The following is a 15,117-nucleotide window of genomic DNA, read 5'->3' as shown; positions in this document are numbered from 1 at the left end:
TGTGAGGCTTTACTTTTAATACATATTACTGCTATGTAACCAGACTGCTCAGCAGGCAGATGTAGCCTTTGACAAGATGTTGCTGCCACCTGTGGTTTAATTGTTGATTTGTTGCACTCTCCACTGCTGATCAAAATTAACAAATTAGCAAGAAGAACTCTGTACTACAGAGCACAGCAAGCGCTACAAACTGAAGACACTCACCATTGCCAGAACTGGACAGCTAGCATGGTTACAGTGAAATTCCAAGTAACAAGAAAATGAAATAAAAAACATCTGCGCAGTTTGGAAACACCTAATGCTGGGTCTTCCAGAATGAGCTAGTATCATACTGTACGTTATATCCTTGGAAAGAACTTATGTCTTATTGTTGCACTTCTAACACTAATGTAACTCAGGAGCTGCCAAATTGCCGACTGTACAAGCATTTAAGTGCAACAAGCCAAAGACAAAGGGCTGAAGCACATTCCTGTCCCTGACAGTGCAGTTTATTAACAAATAAGTATCTATGTGGATGATGCACAGGGTATTATATAGAGACCAAGGGCGGGATGTACTAAGCCAAAAATGCGGTAAAACCCCCATTTTACTGCATTTTCATATGTACTAAAACCCTGCCCCCGTGTTACCACAGGGCAGGGTATCGTCACCTTTGGGTGGGCGATACCCTACAGAAGGCTATGGGCTTCTTTTTGCTGCCTCCGCAAACCCCCCTCTCCCCGGCTTACCTTGCTGCAGGTCCTCCTGGACCCAGAAGGTAAACCCCTCCTCCCCCTAGCTAGGCAGCCAGACATCCTTCCGGCTGCAGGGGGGAGGAGGAGGCGCCGGGGACAGCCACGCTGAGCTGTCCCGGCATGAGGGGATCAGGAGGTGGCAGGGAGGTGACGGAGACCCCACACACCACATAACAGGTATCGCGGGGGGCCTCCATCACCGCACCGCGATGCCAGCTGCATATGTTAGTACATATGCACTGGCATTGCGGCGGCCAGCCATCAATGTATATAAATATATCCCGCCCTAAGGGCCAGATGCACTAAGCTTCAAAAGGTAATAAAATGGAAAGTTATAAACAACCGACCAATAGGCTCCTAATTGCCATTTCACAGACTGTTTGAAAAATGTCAGGCAGGAGCTGATTATTTGGTTGTTTATCACTTTTGAAGTGTGGGATAACTATATAGGGTTTTTTTTTTTAATCCAGGAAAATTAAAACTGACGCTGATAGTCAAGAATGGCCGTAGATTCATCACAGGCCCTAAAGTTGTGAAAATGGTTTCAAGCAGCAAAGACTTGTATTCAATGAGTTGTACTGTACATTTCTAAGGCAGTGGTTCCCAAACTGTGTGCCTAGGCACCCTGGGGTGCCTTGGGTTGGTGGACCAAGATTAATTCATATTATTTATGGTCAATGTACCAGGCAAAACCAGTGCTTGTGGCAGCCAATCAGAATATATGTGGACAAACAGAAACAAATCCTCTCCCTCACCAGATAACTGTGAAATATAAACACAATTTAATATTTTTTTTCTGAATTTCTCGATAAGAAGCATTTGGCCTAGGGGTGTCTTGAAAATATTTTGATGCTCTAGGGTGCCATGATTCAAAAAAGTTTGGGAACCACTGGTCTAAGGGATCCATCACATAGAATTTGCTCATGTGTATTGAGTTCCAAATGGAACAACATGTGAGAAAGCTGCTTTGGAAATAAAGCAAGCAACATAATTATTGATCCTAGTGCTCGCAGATGCATCTGCTATTCACATGTGTGACAGGCATACTGTACAGTACCAAAATGTCAGAGCATTCTGCAGACAAACTTCCCAGTATTTTCCCATGACCCAGAGATTACTGTCCAATAAATCGTTGGGCTCATTCGGGTCCTAAGACCTATGATCTGCTTTGTATACAGAGCTGTGTATGTGCTTGTCACATTCCATCTGAAAATCATAGCAAGTATATTTTTCAAATCACTTGTCTGAAGAGGATACTTAAAGTAGACAGGTCAAAGCTTGCATTAGAGGGGTTGCTGACAAATGAGTGCTACTTTCACCAGGGTAATAAAATGGAGCAATGGCCCATATTTAAATGTGATACAAACCAATACCATGTTTGTTAGCCCTTGGGCTCTAGCCCAGAGCACCAGGGATCACCACATTCCATAAGCCAGATGCATAACAAATACATTCTATTTATAATTTAAATGATAACATGTTTTTACTTTATGCTAGAAAACATGCAAAAAAGTCATATGGTAGCATTATGCCCCTTGTAATTCTGCATCTCTCTAGGCCAGTTGCTACTTAATGCACCCTTTATAACCCTTTCACATCGCACCTTGGACCCAGGTTATTGCCGGGCTGGTGATGTGTCGACCCAAGATATATAGGTGCGGTGTGTACGAGCGATCTGCCGATCATCTGAACACCCACTGCACAAGCTGGTAGCTATGGACAGATGCATGTAAATTTGCCCTCTTAGTTGTCTCATCAGTTCAGACTGATTGTGCAGTGTGTATACAGAACACACTGCCTGACCGGCCTACTGATCTATATCTTTAGTCGTGTATATATCGACATGTAGCCAAAGCAATACATCTAAATGGCATCATGCACAGACAAATTGCTGGTATACACTGGTCAATCAAATGAATGATATATCAGCCAGTGTGTACCCAGCATTATGGTGTTGCGGGAGCGGAGCGGGGGTGGGCCCGGAGTGATGGTCAGTCCCGGGCCCCAAAATTACTAGTAGCGGCCCTGCTGACCGCACTGCCCATATACATCAAGATCTGGAGAGAAACTTTTTGGAGTTGTTGCCAGATAAAAGTATATGGGCTTTATTCCATGGACCTACCCAAGGATGGTTCCAATAGGATTCCTCTTGGTATTCCCTGCACCGTATCCAACAGATGGCCGTGCATGCACAGAAAGACTCCCAGGTCAGAAAACCTGGATGTGCCATTATACAGCCATATGGCATTACTTACTACTGCATACCTCCCAACATGACCCTCTCCAGGAGGGACACAAGGCTCTGCTCCTGCACTTTCCTCTTAATGTATGATTGCCATCACCTGTGTTAAAGCACCTCTCTCATCAATTAACCTGTTCAACACAGTTGCAGTCAGTACTTTTTGTAGTAGATGATCGCACCTAGTTCAAATCACATGCTCTTGTAGCATATCTAATGCGTTTTGAACTAGATGCGATATAGTTCAAAATGCATCTAGCGTATATTGCAGTGTGTGTGGGCACCATTACACAACTTACAGTGACAGGAAAAAGTTTTTGTTGGCAGCAAGGTAAAGACAACAATTATAGGACTGACTCTAAATCATATGCATCTGTGTTCACAGATGCAGAGTGAGTTACAATGCAGGTGCAAAATTATGGATTTCTGCCTAGGCCTGCCCTCTACGGAGTCAGAGGTAACTTGTCCTTCCATGAAATAGGGAATTTCTGACTGGTAACTGCAATCGCTTTTAACCACCCTGATTGGTGCGAGTGCTTATGGGATTGTCTTGGGCATGTTTTATTGTGTATATGGAGAAGGGAGGCTAGTTTTTGATGCATCTCTTCCACCTAGCATGGTACCTGTTGGACAGTGTCAGTAGCTGGCCAATAAATGAATGTGTGGCATGAGTTACCACTTGAAGATGCCCAAATACCATATAAGATTCTTGTATTAGCTTACAGTCATAAATCAGGCTTCCATGGCTGCCCATAATTCTGGTTGCTTACCTGACCCTCTCCTTCAGGCAGAAAGTGCTCTGTCCTGGACTTCCCTGGTAATGTATGATTGCCATCACCTGTGGTGAAACACCTTTCTTATCAATTAACCTGCTCCCCACAGGTAATGGCAATCATACATTACCAGGGAAGTCCAGGAACAGAGCATTTTCTCCCTGAAGGAGAGGGTCAGGTAGGCAACCATGCCATAACTACAACCTCTCTGTGTTTGTACCTCAGAATCAGCTGCTTAGCCTCAAAGCTTCAACAAACACACATGCCATAGAAATGTTACTAATGGTCTTACATTATTCTAATAGCAACAAACACCCAGACATTCTTCCCCTCAGGGCACCGTTAGGAAAGTATGTTTGTAGACAGTATGGCAACCCAATGACTGCATACCTCATAAATGTGCAGCATTGGCCAGTCCCAATATGTGTATCTCAAAAGGGGAACGGCTTACCACAGGTGGAGGAGGGTTTGGGCACAGGCCCGGTTTTTAAATCTAAATATTGGCATGTGCACATTTGGTGATTTGGAAATGATCTGTGGATACCTGAGAAACTGATGTAAACATTACCAGCAAACTGGTGTAAACAAACATTACCAATGAGTTAAATCACTCCCTAGACCTATTGTACAGGTGATTTGTGTAATAACAAATACTGCAACCAAGAAATAAATAAATCTTTGTGCTTTACAGATTGTAGTGATTTCAGGAAATTAGAAAAACCTAAAGTCTCATCAATTATCCATCAGGTTTAATAAATGCCAAAACAAATAGTTTTCCAAAAATACTTTCCAACTGATTACTAAAAAAAAAAACATCTTGTAACAGCAACATTGACTTCACCTGGGAGAAGGAATCCTCACACCTAACTGGACTAACTCATACTGGCCATTCAACCATCATCTGATCTCTAATAATAATAATAATAATAATAATAATAGGGAGACTGAAGTCACACATTTCCCATTGCACAGCAATGCCCTTAGCTGCAGCACTGTGGCTGTGGGCATTGTTTTCTAGAGCAGTGGTTCCCAAGCTCGGTCCTCAGTACCCCCACAAAGTGCACGTTTTCCAGGTCACCCAGCATGTGCACAGGTGCACTCATTACTTACTGATGCGTTTTAAAAGATCCACAGGTGCAGCTAATTATTTCACTTGTGATTCTACGAGGAGACCTGCAAAACATGCACTGTGTGGGGGTCCTGAGGACCGAGGTTGAGAATCACTGTTCTAAAATATATGAATTGTGGTGATAATTGATATTTTTAATGTTGGCTGCGGTCTTAAGTGTATTTGAAAAAAAGTTTAGCAACTAGCTAACAAATACAAGGATAACAGTGTAGCTTACATACTGTACCCCTATTTTCAGTACCCTAGAATGCAATACAAAATAAACTTTTGTGATGCCAGTGTCCTAATAGTGAGATAACATAAAGAGAAATCTTTACAGTGCCACCTACACACGATTGCACTATTTGGGAACCGTTCCTAGATAGTGTTACAAGTGGAAACATGTGCCTGCCAAATTTCCAATTAACCAATTTAACATAACAATTTAGAAATCCAGAATATTTAGTCAATGTAGTTGTAGCTACACCAGTAATATCATATGCCAAAGTGATTTACAGTAAATGATCCGCCCAGGCACTGGCAGAAGGGGTGTCTCTGCTTTCTTGCTACACTAAACGCAGGCAAGGTATATGCAGCAAATAAATCAGTCTGCAACACAAGCACATTGCTACACAGTAATAATGCATAGAGCATTAGGATCATAGCTACACGTCTATTATTGCATGCTCATCTTGTACAGGAGTTACCATGCCTATGATCATACAATATAATAACCTGCACTCTGTTCTCACTGCAAAGACCCATTTCACTATCAAAGCATGCACATGTTGCAATACATGTTAACAAATTGCTTTTAGCATTTACTTACCTTTGGGCAACTTCTGTGCATTTCCAAGGTGTGCTGAAATAATTCCACAGAGCAGCAGGAAAGAGAGCATTGATATCATGATTGCAACTCCCCAGCACAGTGACAGATGCTGGTATGTTACACACAGTAAGGTAGCTGGAGTTTAAACTTCTCTTCTTCCACTTACAGGGGGCTGTAGCTGTGACAGAGCTAACTTTGGGTGGGCGGGGACATGACGTCATGCCCCGTCTCTAAACATGTTCGACTTCATTTGCATAAGTGTAATAATATCAGATGGCTTATGTAATCATACTCTGGTTACTATTAAACAGGCTGCACAGCACAGGGAAAAGTAGTGGCTAGTCTTATAATTTTTTTAACTGTATGTTGGAGTTTTTGGGATGTGTTTGTGGTATTTGAGACTCACATTTTATTTGTTAAATGTAATCTATGCTACTATGCTGCTGTGTTATTAAACTTCTATCATGATAAAATAACATAGGAATGAAATCTATACATAAATAAATATATTTGAATGTAATTATAGTCAACATAGTATCCTATATAGCTTTTAAGAAATTGGAAATGAATATTCATAAGACTTCCATAATTGCCAATTAGAGTAAAATAGTATGACATTATAATAATACTAATTAAAGTAAATAATTTGTATTGCAAATTTATGTACCAGGGTAAGTGTCAGCTCTGAGGGGTAAGTAAGATGGGAGTTCTATTAAAATAGAATGTTGCCCATAGTAATCAATCAAGTTATACTACTTATATATTTTGTGCCTTCTAGAATATAATAGATAGAATCTGATTGGTTGCTATGGGAAACAGCCCATCTTCAATAGAACTCCCATTTTAGTAAATTTACCCATGAAAAAGGCCAGGAAAATGCCATTCTCAGCAAATCACAGCATGACAGTCCCACTCCACAGCCGTAAAGGACAAGGGGGGCTGATTCAGCAACAGATATATGATGATCAAATGTTAATTGTATACACTTCATCTGGTGTGGTAGTTAGCACTCTCTGAGGGCCAGATTAAAGTCTAATCTGCATTGTCAAAAACAGATGCTGGATTGTTGAATCTGTGGCCATTTTTGACTATCAGAGGCCGTTTTAGATTTTTCCTGGATTAAAAAAAAACCTATATAGTTATCCCAAGTTTAAAAAGGCTGTGTTTGATAAAGGACAGGAGCTGATTGGTTGGTGGTTTATCACTTTCCATTTTATCACTTTTCAAGTTTGGGATAACTATATAGTTTTTTTTTTTTTAAATCCAGGAAAATGAAAACTGACGCTGATAGTCAAGAATGGCTGTAGATTCAAAAATCCAGCGTTTGTTTTTAACAATGCAGATTAGACTTTAAACAAGGTCAAATCGGTATGGGGGATTCCCAGCCGGAAATGGCCAGGATTGAATACTGATGGCTGATATTTGCGCCTGTTGGAAATATCGGCCAATATTGAATACCCCCCATAGCATTGCTCTTTGTTATACTCTTTACTGGTGCTAACAGACCAAAGAATATTAGCATAAAATATATAGGGGGAAATTTAGTACATTTTCTCCGTAGTGTCAGACTGGGGTATGATAGACCCATCAGGGTAATGTAAGTGATAGGGCCCTATGCTTAAGGGGTGTGGTCAGTCTCAAGTAAAGGATTGCCAACCATTAAAGTGGGTACATACTTGCCCAATCCTCAGGAGAATAGACTACAGATCTGAGTGTTTATACAATCCTACTGCAGACCTGGTTGCAGATTGTACATCCAATCCATGCATACAGTGGCGCCGGAACGGGGGGGGCGAGGGGGCAGCTTGCCCCCCCCCCCCCAAATTACTGAGGCGCTAAAGTACCGTTGTCTGGGGGCGCTGTCAGGGCCGGCGACAGGGGGGGTCAAGGGGGACATGTGTGACGGGCCCCGGCGATCTGAAGGGCCCCAGAGCCCGGCCGGGGCCCGTCTGTGTCTTGATGTATGTGTGAGGTCTTTTCTACACTCACATATCCTGCAGTGCTATGCGCGCTGGCGCCGCTGCGCCGGGTCTCTCCATCCGTCCTCCCTGTCAGACTCAGTCCCCTCCCTGCCGGCCGCCCTGCCCAGCGGTGTTTGATTGACACTTAAAGTGTCCGACGCCGCGGCCGCCCGCCCCCTGCTGCTTCAGCGACGAGCGTCGCATGGGCATGGCATCCAGCATCCAGGTCCCCAGCACGCTCCAACCCCATCCTGCTGCGGCCAGCGTGTCTGCCCTGCTGTGTATGGGAGGGATCCAGGCAGCAAAACAAAAAAAGTAAGTTGAGGAGATCTCTAAACTTGCTCACAATTTGAGTTAATGTACATTGGGGATGTATTAAGTTATGGGGAGTGTGTGAACAATTGATGTTCTGGGCATATGAGTGGTGTGGGGACATGTTCTGGGCAAATGAGGGTTATAGGGACATGTGCTGAACATATGAGGGATGTGGGGACATGTGCTGGACATATGAGGGATGTAGGGGCATGTGCTGGGCATATGAGGGATGTGGGGGCATGTGCTGGACATATGAGGGTTATAGGGACATGTGCTGGACATATGAGGGATGTGGGGGCATGTGCTGGGCATATGATGGATGTGGGGGCATGTGCTGGACATATGAGGGATGTGAGGGCATGTGCTGGACATATGAGGGTTATAGGGACAAACCCTAATTACTAATGTTACAGAGTTGCATAAATATTTTTGTTAAGCATCATTTCCCTAATGTTAACTCTGCACTATGTTATTTTGTTACTAATAAAACTATAGTGTTTTTCTGTTACTCTATTACTATTGATGAAAACATATTTCATTAACTATCAGGGGGTAACATATAGCAATTTAGGGGGCGCCAAAATGAGATTATATCTTGCCCCCCCCCCAACCTAAAAACGTTCCAGCGCCCCTGCATGCATATACACGTGCCCAAAGTTGTCTACTTTCTCGCTGCCAGGTTGCATAAGAGGGGGCACGAAGGAGACTTTCCGGTTGTGAGGAGATGCAGTTGTGTCATTGTGACCCTGCCCCTTGCTTTGCAAAGCCCACATTCCTGGTATTGTAAAGTTGGAGCTGGGTTACAATCAGGGCCGGATTAAGCCTTTGGGGAGACCGGGACACTTCAGACAGGGGGGACCCTCTCCCTATTTTCATTACTGGCCACAAACTGCACGGGAGAATATTACACTGACAAAACACAGAGTAACGGCAGTATAAACATAAAGTCCATAGAGTCACTAAAATAGCAGATAAAAGCAAGTGACAATATTAGCAGCAAAGCCTGGCATATAGATCATACATATGTATAACTTAAAATGTAAGGACATGTTATAAAGCAAAGTTAGGAACATTGTGATAAGAGAGTACATGTAAACTCAAAAGTTGTTGGCATAGTAAATGCAAATCCCATGGGTAAGCGTGCTAGTCAGGGCATCTGGACTATCAGAGAGTTGTACCCATAATAATTGTTGTCTTCAACTGGAGGTGATCAGAAAGAATAGGGGAAAATTATGTGGGAGAGTACGTACAAACTTGCTGATATTCGATGTGTTGTGGGATCCACAACGGCTGATAATCTGAAAGCTCTAATGGACAAGGGCCCATAAAGGACTCATCTTAAAGAATCAATAGTCAATGGGCAACTGCAGGGGGAGAAAAAAATATATGCTCTGTAGGAGACCTCACACGCTCTGCACTTCCCCTGATTAAAAACCCTCCCATAACGAGAGCCGAGCTCAGCACAAGCCTGTGTGTACACAGCTTTAGTCAACTCCCAGTAATGCACTGCACACTCAATGTGCCTCAGCTCCCAATGCTCAGCATCATTATTTATTGTCACATCAGCAGATAGGTGAAGCTGCAGCACTACCCTACTGCCATGCACACCACCTTTAGCCCCAGAGCCCCCCCTTAATCCAGCCCTGGTTACAATGATGCAAATCTGCAATCATATAATCGCCCGGACACTTTTCCTGTGGGAGAGCACATTAAAGGTACTGTAAAGCTTATATATAAGACCTAACCTGCCCTGTTCTCCCCTGCAAAATGTGGTCTAGGCTGCAGAAAATGTGAAGCAGCTGCCAATGGTACCAAAAGTGGTTTAAAGTAGAAGTACCAGTGAACAGGGGACAGGGTGACCAAGCCTCATTGATGCATGTGGGGAGTAAAGGCAGGTCGTATCCCATTCAGGGGTACATGCCTCCATTATCTGTCTGACTTCTGTCCGGCCTTATTCCCAGAGACATGACTAGTACTGATTCAGTTATTATTTATAAAATTAGAATTGTGTTCAGGCAGGTTTGCAAGCAAATAATAGACTTTAAAGGACTGTACCTCCTCAAAAGCAACATTGCCGTACCTGCAAGAAGATTGATGTGTGAGATCCCCTATCTTACTGTATATAATCTGCTGAGTTTTATCTTCATTAATCATCTATCAAAATGTTAAAAGTTACAAATACAAAATAAATTATGTTTCACCAGTAATGTTACACTTAGTAATGTACTATTAGATTACACTCACAACATATTCAACAGAGGCCTTCAGCTGCCTCATTTCCATGTCAGCTATTATTAGTGCTTATTCACTTATTGGATAACAAATCATCGCATTGCTGCAGGGAATCCCATAAATCACCTGATAACTGTGCACATGTGCATACCTAAAATAACGGACTTTTTGTTAACCTCATTTATGAAGTGCAGTGTATGCCCACCAGAAACCACCTTGATTTTGCCCAAGTGCAGAAAGCACAACAACAAAAAGGAACTTTTGGCAGGTGGAGAGGAATTCATAATTGTGATAGGAATGAATTTGCAAGCTTTGCAACTACCACATGGGTATGTTCCCAAGTTTCTGTTTTGCAGAAATGGTTTGTACGAGTTGGTCCCTCAAATGTTTGCATCTACGTTGACTCAATAATTCCTTGGAGAATATTTCTTAAGTCAGGGTTGGGTCTATCTGCAGAATGTGTCAATATTTTTGTATGGCCATTCGCAACAGAAATTGCCCACAAAGCTAATGATACAGTATGTCTTTATATGACAATTTTGTCAAAAATGAGGTGTCCTCTATCATTTGGCAATTTTTGATAGAGGTTTTAATATATCTTTTTTTGTAATTGCCTAAAAACATCTGAAGGTGCCCACACACGCACTGTTCCCGGTGGTGCGATGCTATACGATGGGGTGCAAGCTCCCGCGGCACCCCATCGCACAGTACAAAAAGTATGTGCTGCACATACTTTTTGTACTAGCTTTTTCTAGCATAGCATCGCATCGCATGCACATCGTATGCACAAGGCATACGATGCGATGCTATGTGTGCTAGTTAAGCCCACAACGCCGGGATCGGTGCGTGTGTGGGCACCTTAAGCTTTGTGCCTTAGATTGTTTGTTGTCCAAGCAATTCCTACGCAAGCACGGAGATTCCCCTTTCAGAATGTTTTAATAATTGGTGGAAAATGGGAGCTTGTCTAATAATGGGAGTAATGTTTTTTGTATGTTTCCTTTCTGTGTAGATTGCTAGAAACCATACCATTCTTATTTTTATATATCAACAAATCTTTGGAGGATAAGTCTTTTTGGCTGTTGTTGTGGGTCAGATGAATGTTCAGATCATTGTCGTTCAGATGTTCAATGAAAAGGAGCTGTTCTAAATCATGAATATGTCATCCATGCATCTGATCCACATATTGACATGAGATGTCATTCAAGTCATGAAATACAAATTCTTTTTCCCACCATCCTAAAAAAATGTTGGTGTACATGGGTGCTCATGGCACACCCATTGCTGTTCCCCTTGTCTGTCAGTAAAAGGGAGGCATAGGATGTGGTGTCTTAGGTGTAAGTCTATAAAGCTGCTCTCTCTCTCTCTCTCTCTCTCTCTCTCTCGGTGAGTCCCCTATCCTTAAAATAATTGTTTTTCCTGGAGGAGTTTTGATATTCTTTATATTTTGATATTTTTTTTTATAATTTTTTTTACTGAAGTCAAGAGGAATCCCCATCATTTGCTTCTACTCAATCTGAGTGGATAGGGTCCTGCAGTTTTTTTTTAACCCTTTGGATAACTACTCTACTTTGGAATGAAGAGTACCGATCTAAACTGGATATAGATGAGTATTTTTCCCCCACAGGTACCCATATATGATTTCCACATGACAGGGGGACTGATCTACTTGTCAAAATAGGTATGTATGTGTATGTGTGACCAGGTTGGGGGGATAATGGCATGGCCATTGGCGCTTGGATGAAAAGTGTTCCCCGGCTGTGGCATTACCTTAATAACTGGTGGAGCACAGTGCTGGTTTCAAAAATATGGGGGACCTCTACTATTGTCCTGTATTTTTGAGCCTGGTGCTGGTTTTAAAAATACAGGGAACCCCTATCAAAAATTGTCCTGTATTTTTAGGACCAGGACCGTCTCAATAAGCCTGTTGCAAGTTATGCTCAGGACCCCACACCATTTATATTCTTAATTGTTAACGCTTTCTTTTACTTTTACACATAGAAGCATTGCACAGATCTGACTGATCCATGCGATGCTTGATTTTCGGCCGTGTTTGGCTGCCGGTAAATACGGCAGCCAAATACAAATCACTTCACCATCAGAAAATAAATTTTTTACCTTAGGATACATTTGTTATGGTGGAAAACATTTAGACTTTATCTGACGTATTGATCTTTTTGACACCTCCTATTGGGTAGTATCAGGTCCAGTTTGTTCCTGTTCCAGTTCTTATAGTGCTACTAGTGTTTCCTTCTCAAGTATAGATATATCCAAGATTCTAGTGTCCTTTGTGTGGGAAGTGATATTTTGTTTTAGTGAATTAAGGGAGATTTTGTCAGCAGTAGTTTCCTTCCAAAGAATTTTAAATCCTTCTCAAACCTAAATCTAATAAATGGTTTGAAGGGGAGAGTAGGATAAACCCTGAGGACTTATATCTGCTGATTGTTTAAAGGATGTGCCAAAAGATAAGTGATTTTTAGGTGTGATTCACTCAGACATATTATATGTTATTACATTTGTTTCCAGGTAAGTCAAGCCACTAAATAGGAGGGGTTATCTCCATGCCATTTGAGTTATGTAGGTAATGTATATTATTGTTGGTGTTAGTCTCTTTCTCCTCTTGTTAACCCTCCTTGTCTTACTCCCCTTGGCCTTCTTCTTCCTCTGCCTCTCAGGGGATCCCCTTTAAAAAGAAAAATTGTACTTAAGGGTTGTTAAATCAATTCTGATTGAGTCGGATTGGCTGCGTGTTAGAGTTTTTCTGAGGTTATACCCCAAAAGCTGGGACTCTCCGCCTTTGAGGGACACTAGAAGCTGATCTCTACTGTGCCCAGAACCAGAGAGATCAGCCTTTCAGCAGCTGGTTACTGCTCCAGCTCCACACACCTGGTATGTAGTATTATATACTTGTGGGCAGATTGCTCTGCCTTCTGAACTCTGATCCCCTAGTCCCCAATACCATTTGGTAGGTGGGATTCTCTTGTTTTTATTTCCAAAAGCTAAGAAATCTAGTTCCAGGAACTGGAGATATCTGCAGTCAAGCAAGCTGTCCTCCTACCAGAAAATTATGAATAATAAGCCCACTCCACTATACACACCTCCTCTGTGTATTAAACATCCTCTACTACCCTGGAAGTTATGTATCAGGGCCCCTTCATTCAGCCCAATGCCCCCTTCTCCCACCCAATCTCCCACCATCTGTGCAGTAAAGGGGTAATTAGTGGAAATTACTGATCCAGGCCCTACATGCTGAGCGGTTGATATAATACCCCCTACCACCTGCGGGACATCAAAGCTTCCCCCACCTGTACTGCTGGAGGATCGGTAGGTGCCCCAATACATTGCTATGCCCAGGGGTCTACACTGCTGTTGATGCCCTCTATGTGTGTGTATGTGTATATATATATATATGTGTGTGTGTATATATATATATATATATATATATATATATATAAAAAAAATATTATTATTATTATTATTATTTATATACATTTGGTCTATCTTTAATACTTTAACTGACCCGGCATATACTGGGTCACCTAAGTGTCCATCTCCGTGCATTGCTCTGCATCTCTGGAAACCCCCTTTTGAAAATCCTGCGTTTGCCCCTGAGGTGGAGTTAATTATTTCACTTGTGATTCTGTGAGGAGACCTGCAAAACATGCACTGTGTGGGTTAATGAGGACCGAGTTCCCTGACCACTACTGTAGGGTATGCGGTCATTAGGTCTACAGTCAGTAGGTCAACCACTATTTGTCAACACAGAGTAGGTCGACACATCAAAAAGGTCGACACAAGCCAACTGTTGATATTTAGATGGTCGACCTGGAAAAGGTTGACACACATTTTTCATGATTTTTTTTTTAAACTGACTTAGAGGGAGAATAAAACAGTCGACTTAATGATCCACACCCGACAGGAGTCAGTTGCTGACGTATTGTTACAATGTGGAACAAAGTTCTGAGTACAACTGTAGTACAATCTGGTTGGAGGGTACCTGCTACAACAAATCTGTATGGCACCCACTTGTTAATTGCAGATGGAATGAGTAGCCACACAGTTACACTCTAATAACAATGTCCTTAAAAAATATAAAAATATATATATGGTCCGTCCAGTGTACTCGCAATAGTAATATTATTCACTAGGAATAGTCAGGCGCCTTGCAGTGAGTCTTTCTGTTTTTTCTGTATACTCGCAATAGTATACTATGATGTGTGGGCACTTGATTATTGAAAGTCTTACCCAACTGCTGGTCCAAATAGTGCGGCAATAAGGTCAGTCTGTTGGTTTTCCAGAGACGAGGATATGGCTATGTGTCTAGGGGCCAGATTCTCTAAGCTTCAAAAGTGATAAAATAGAAAGTGATAAACAGCCAGCCAATCAGCTCCTGCCTGACATTTTTCAAACACAGTCTGTGACATGGCAGGTAGGAGCTGATTGGCTGGCTGTTTATCACTCTCCATTTTATCACTTTTGAAGCTTAGAGAATCTGGCCCTAAGTAGTGATCAGATGTCCCGCAAGATAGGTATTCCGGCCAAGCACTGAGTTGGTGGATGTGGCACGTGTTGTACAGTCAGTCTGTATTAGAGCTGCAGTGTATCTCACGCACTGTGCTGTGGAGATAAATACTACTGTGGAAGAACCTCTTTGCGGTAGGGGACTTTGTTTCCTGGAGGTGGTGAAGGGGAGAAAAAATTATCTCCACGATGGTATAATTCACTGGCTTCTACGACACCGGAGTGAAACACGTTAGAGATCATCCTGGTGTCGCCAAATCAGTCTGTGGCAAAACGACAATCTACAATACATTGTCTACACTGCACCCATTATAAATAAATAAAAAAATCATAACTTATCCCTTCTGTGATCCATGCAGTTTCTCCACATGCTTCCATACAGTGAATGGATCTCAGTACTTTAAGTAT

The 15,117-nt window shown here is 42.2% G+C and overlaps 1 protein-coding gene across 20 annotated transcripts in view; it reads right to left on the bottom strand.

Moving 5' to 3' along the window:
* Window positions 1-5,876, bottom strand: part of ABI3BP (ABI family member 3 binding protein) — a 355,065-nt gene extending 349,189 nt beyond the window's left edge. For all 20 annotated transcript variants that reach the window (XM_083174266.1, XM_083174276.1, XM_083174271.1 and 17 more), the window contains exon 1: window positions 5,684-5,876. In XM_083174266.1, coding sequence (XP_083030392.1) covers window positions 5,684-5,762 — 79 coding nt within the window. In that variant the 5' untranslated portion in view covers window positions 5,763-5,876. The remainder of the gene's footprint in view (window positions 1-5,683) is intronic.
* Window positions 5,877-15,117: the final 9,241 nt, after the last annotated feature.

Source organism: Crinia signifera, chromosome 2 (assembly GCF_055691185.1).
Source record: "Crinia signifera chromosome 2, ASM5569118v1, whole genome shotgun sequence".
In the NCBI taxonomy this organism is placed as follows: domain Eukaryota; kingdom Metazoa; phylum Chordata; class Amphibia; order Anura; family Myobatrachidae; genus Crinia; species Crinia signifera.
Note: the sequence above shows the minus strand (reverse complement) of the source record. Positions and strands in the feature narration are given on the sequence as shown.